The sequence below is a fragment of the Octopus bimaculoides genome, chromosome 27 (genome assembly GCF_001194135.2).
Source record: "Octopus bimaculoides isolate UCB-OBI-ISO-001 chromosome 27, ASM119413v2, whole genome shotgun sequence".
In the NCBI taxonomy this organism is placed as follows: Eukaryota; Metazoa; Mollusca; class Cephalopoda; order Octopoda; family Octopodidae; genus Octopus; species Octopus bimaculoides.
This window is the reverse complement of record NC_069007.1, coordinates 3,888,164-3,892,367: the sequence shown is the minus strand read 5'-3', so window position 1 is coordinate 3,892,367 and position 4,204 is coordinate 3,888,164. Positions and strand designations below refer to the sequence as shown.

The following is a 4,204-nucleotide window of genomic DNA, read 5'->3' as shown; positions in this document are numbered from 1 at the left end:
ATATATATACATACATATATATATATATATATGTATATGCTTTTATTTATATTTTTACAGGCTTTATTCAGAGAGAAGACCATGAATCTGGAAGGCCCACTTATTGAGGACAAAGACATATTAGAGTCCCTGCTGGCCTGTAACAGAAAGATGGAGAAGAATCGGCAGATCATCATCGAGACATGCAACAGTGATGATGAGCAGCTGAAAGAGTTGTGTCAGCCCTACGCACCCATGGTGATAAAAGCAGCCACCATCTATGCAGCTTTTGAACACCTCCCCAAACTGAACGAATGCTATTACATCTCATTCGACATGTTCCTGAAGATATTTGTAGGAGCGCTACGTCGTTGTGACAGGGGTACGGTTTTTTGTTGTTGTTGTTGTTAGCTTTGGAATGGGTGTGGACTGTTGTTTACTTCCAGGTCACTCATCATCTAACCCTAGGTGCATTCTCATAACATTTTCTCTCTTTGTACGAGGGTGAGTCAAAAAGTAATGCCATTTTGTTTATGACAGGTATAATTACCAACACAGGAACATGTATCATACATCAAAATGAAGCTGGTCCTCTGTGGATCACATCCCTACTTCTCAACATAGTCACCGTTTCTCTCAATAGCAATGTTCCACCTTCGAATGAGAGAATGTATCCCTGCCCCGTAAAATTCTGTTGACTGTCCTTTGAGCCACTTCTTCACTACAGTTTTCACTTCCTCGTCATTGGACTATCATCATCACTGGAATAATTTTCGGCCCCATGAAAGAGGGTTTGAAAGGCAAACATTATTCCAATGACGAGGAAGTGGATATTTGCAAGTTTTAATAGGGGAAATAAATAACGGTAATAAATAATAGTAAGAGAGACGAAAGGGATGGTGTGTGTCTTGAGAGAAAAATTGAGCATAAGAGGCATCCGCTGTGGTGTGCAAGAGAGATGACTGCGCTGGTATGGTCATGTGATGCATAAGGATGAAATCAGCTGTGTAAAGAAGTGCCAGTCTCTAATGGTGGAGGGAACCTGAACCTGTGGAAGAGGTAGACCCAGGAAGACATGGGATGATGTGGTGAAGTGTGATTTTGAGATGTTGGGTTTCACAGAGGCAATGACAGGTGATTGAGACTTTTGGCAATTTGCTGTTCTTGAGAAGAAAACTCATCAAGCCAAGTGAAACAGTAGACATGGACAGTGCTGGTGACACGTAAAAGGCACCTGTGCCTGTGACACATAAAAGGGACCCATTACACTCTTGGAATGGTTGGTGGTAGGAAGGGCACCCAACCATAGAAACCAAGCTAATATCAGACTAGTTACAGTGAAACCATCTAACCCATGCCAGCATGGAAAGCAGATGTTAAATGATGATGAGGATAAAGAATTTTTTAAAATCTAATTGCAAAAAAAAAAAAACCATTGCTTTTCCTTTTATGTTTCAGGTTTCAGTGCCCAGGAAATGAAATTAAGGGCCAACGAACTGTCAGTGGTGACCACAACAGCCATATTTGAACACCTAACAAGAATGATGTTTGAGCAACACCTTCAGTTATTTTACCTCCTTGTTGTGTTGGAGACATTTCATTTATCCAGTGCAGCAACCACTGACGAGATCGGTGTCTTTTTATATGAATTCAATTCAGAAGATTTAGAGGCCATTGAAAGGGTACTTCCTGACAAACCTGGGTGGATCTCAAAAGAGGTGGGTTCTTTCATAAAAGTTTTTGTAGTTGTTGTTATTTCACCCTAGATTAGTCCTAATCTAACTAATCTAGATTAGTCCTAATCTGTACCACACAGCTAGTTGTTGTTTGACCCACAAATCACCCCCTGACTTCTAGTGTAAGTAACTTGGCTAAACAACTAGTTTTCATCCACAGATTCATAGTTTTACATACACCTCCATGCCTCCGGCCAGTTTAAACCTGAAATGGGTGAAAAGGGTTACATGGATGTGTATGCCAAATGGGCAAAAGACAAAAAGCTATCTTCTTAAGGGTAAATTTTATACTTAATTTCACTTTAAATAAGTACAAAATTCTATAATAACTGTTAGTCTTTCATACAATAAAATTTACAATCGAAAAGTGCCACTCTCTCACTCAATAATAATAATAATAATAATAATAATAATAATAATAATAATAATAATAATAATAATAATAATAATAATAATAATAATAATAATTTTGGCACAAGGCCAGCAATTTCAGGGGAGGCAGCAAGTCGATTGTATTGACCCTAGTGTTCAACTGGTTCCTATTTTTATTGACCCTAAATGGATGAGTAGCGATGTTGGCCTCAGCAGAATTTGAACTCAGAACATAAAGACAAACGAGTCAGCTCACCGGTCTTATTGTGTGTGAATGAATAATGGAATGAATTGTATGACAATGTCGCCTTGTAATGCTTTCTGTTTCAGGGTTGGCTGAAATGTTTCCTTTTGGAGAAATCAATCGATGCCTTCTCGAACCTCCTTGAATACTTGACCACTGACCAAGCTGACAAAAAATGGCCAGAATATTTTAAGGTAAGTAAACTCTAAATCACTGGTTATCAGCCAGAATTCATATGACCCCTTGGGATCCATATAAGAATTAGGGGAGGGGTCACTCAAGCAAAATAGGGTCCACAGTAGTATCTTATGGCGCCATGAAAGAATTTTGTTTTTGATGTATTTATTGCAAGAAACATTTCAGTTTCTTTCTCTGGCATTTTCTATAGGTTAGCTGATTTTGAAGGAATTATCCATAAAACTAGTTTTTAAACATGGAATGGCTATGAGGGTCTGCCAGAATAAAGCAGTAATCAAAGGATGCGTTTACGTCCCCAATAACTTAGTGGTTCAACAAAAGACACCAATAGAATAAATACTAAGCTTTTAAAAAAACAAAATACTGCGATCGATTTATTTGACTAAAAATTCTTCAACCAGGTGCCCCAGCATGGCCACAGTCCAATGACTGAAACAAGTGAAAGGTAATAAAAAATACAAGTCGAATTTTTCAGACCCAAATTTCCAGCCAAAACAGGGAATTCATCTCAAGGCACCAAGATGACTTTGGAAGACCAAAAATTCCTTTGAAATACAATGGGACCCAGAATGTTTACGCCACATATTCACCCTGTATACAATGTCGAGTTGTAAGCCAGAAAATATAGCATTTTACCCAGAGCGCTCTGGGTAAAATGTTATGTGAAGTAGACCAGTGCTACTCAAAATGGTTGTCTGTGGACCGGTCTCCATCCGTGAGCCATCATCGGCTGCCGGTACGCGGCGAGTTTCCAGAAACATTATAACATGTTTATAAAATGCTTATGCAATATTGTGTGGAGGTGCAATGGCCCTGTGGTTAGGGCAGCGGACTCGCGGTTTCGATTCCCAGACCGAGCGTTGTGAGTGTTTATTGAGCGAAAACACCTAAAAGCTCCACGAGGCTCCGACAGGCGATGGTGGCGAACCCTGCTGTACTCTTCCACCACAACTTTCTCTCATTCTTCCTTCCTGTTTCTGTTGTGCCTGTAATTCAAAGGGTCAGCCTTGTCACACTGTGTCACGCTGAATATCCCCCGAGAACTACGTTAAGGGTACACGTGTCTGTGGAGTAACAATGCAATATTGTATTATTTGTTTACAAAATAAATATCAGATAAAAAACATTGTCAACTTTTATTATATCCCTTATACATATTGATTTCGGTATAAATTAATATTACGAAGAAATATTACCGGTCCCTGGAAATAAAATCAGCCGCCGGTGCGCCATAGTTTGAGAAGCACTGAAATAGACGGCTTTCGCCTATAAGGGAGGTTACTCTTCATTAAAATTCCTCATTTAAGGGAGGTTACACTTCAATAAAATTTCTCATTCAAGGGAGGTTACTTCTTGTGTATTTTTTTTTTTTTTTGTCATAGTCATTAGACTGCGACCATGCTAAGGCACTCCAGTACTCATTAATTTGAACTCAGAACGTAACGGCAGACGAAGTACTGCTAAGCATTTCGCCCGGCGTGCTAACGATTCTGCCAGCTCGCCGATTGGAGGCTGGCGATTTGGCACGGCTGACCAGACATTGAGTAATACCACGATCTATTATGATTGTGGAATCTCTATTGATTTCGCCGGCCGACTTAAAGAATATGGACCGCACCCCCTTTCGTTTTTGGTTTTGTTTTTTTTACAGAACTCCCCATTTTCGAGTACGGAG

The 4,204-nt window shown here is 39.6% G+C and overlaps 1 protein-coding gene across 1 annotated transcript in view; it reads left to right on the top strand.

The window, feature by feature from the left end:
• Positions 1-66: 66 nt before the first annotated feature.
• The window catches only part of LOC106879169 (uncharacterized), a 27,357-nt gene continuing 23,219 nt past the window's right edge, over positions 67-4,204 (top strand). Inside the window, exons 1-3 of the mRNA XM_014928613.2 lie at positions 67-361; positions 1,438-1,697; positions 2,418-2,525. Coding sequence (XP_014784099.1) covers positions 82-361; positions 1,438-1,697; positions 2,418-2,525 — 648 coding nt within the window. The 5' untranslated portion in view covers positions 67-81. The remainder of the gene's footprint in view (positions 362-1,437; positions 1,698-2,417; positions 2,526-4,204) is intronic.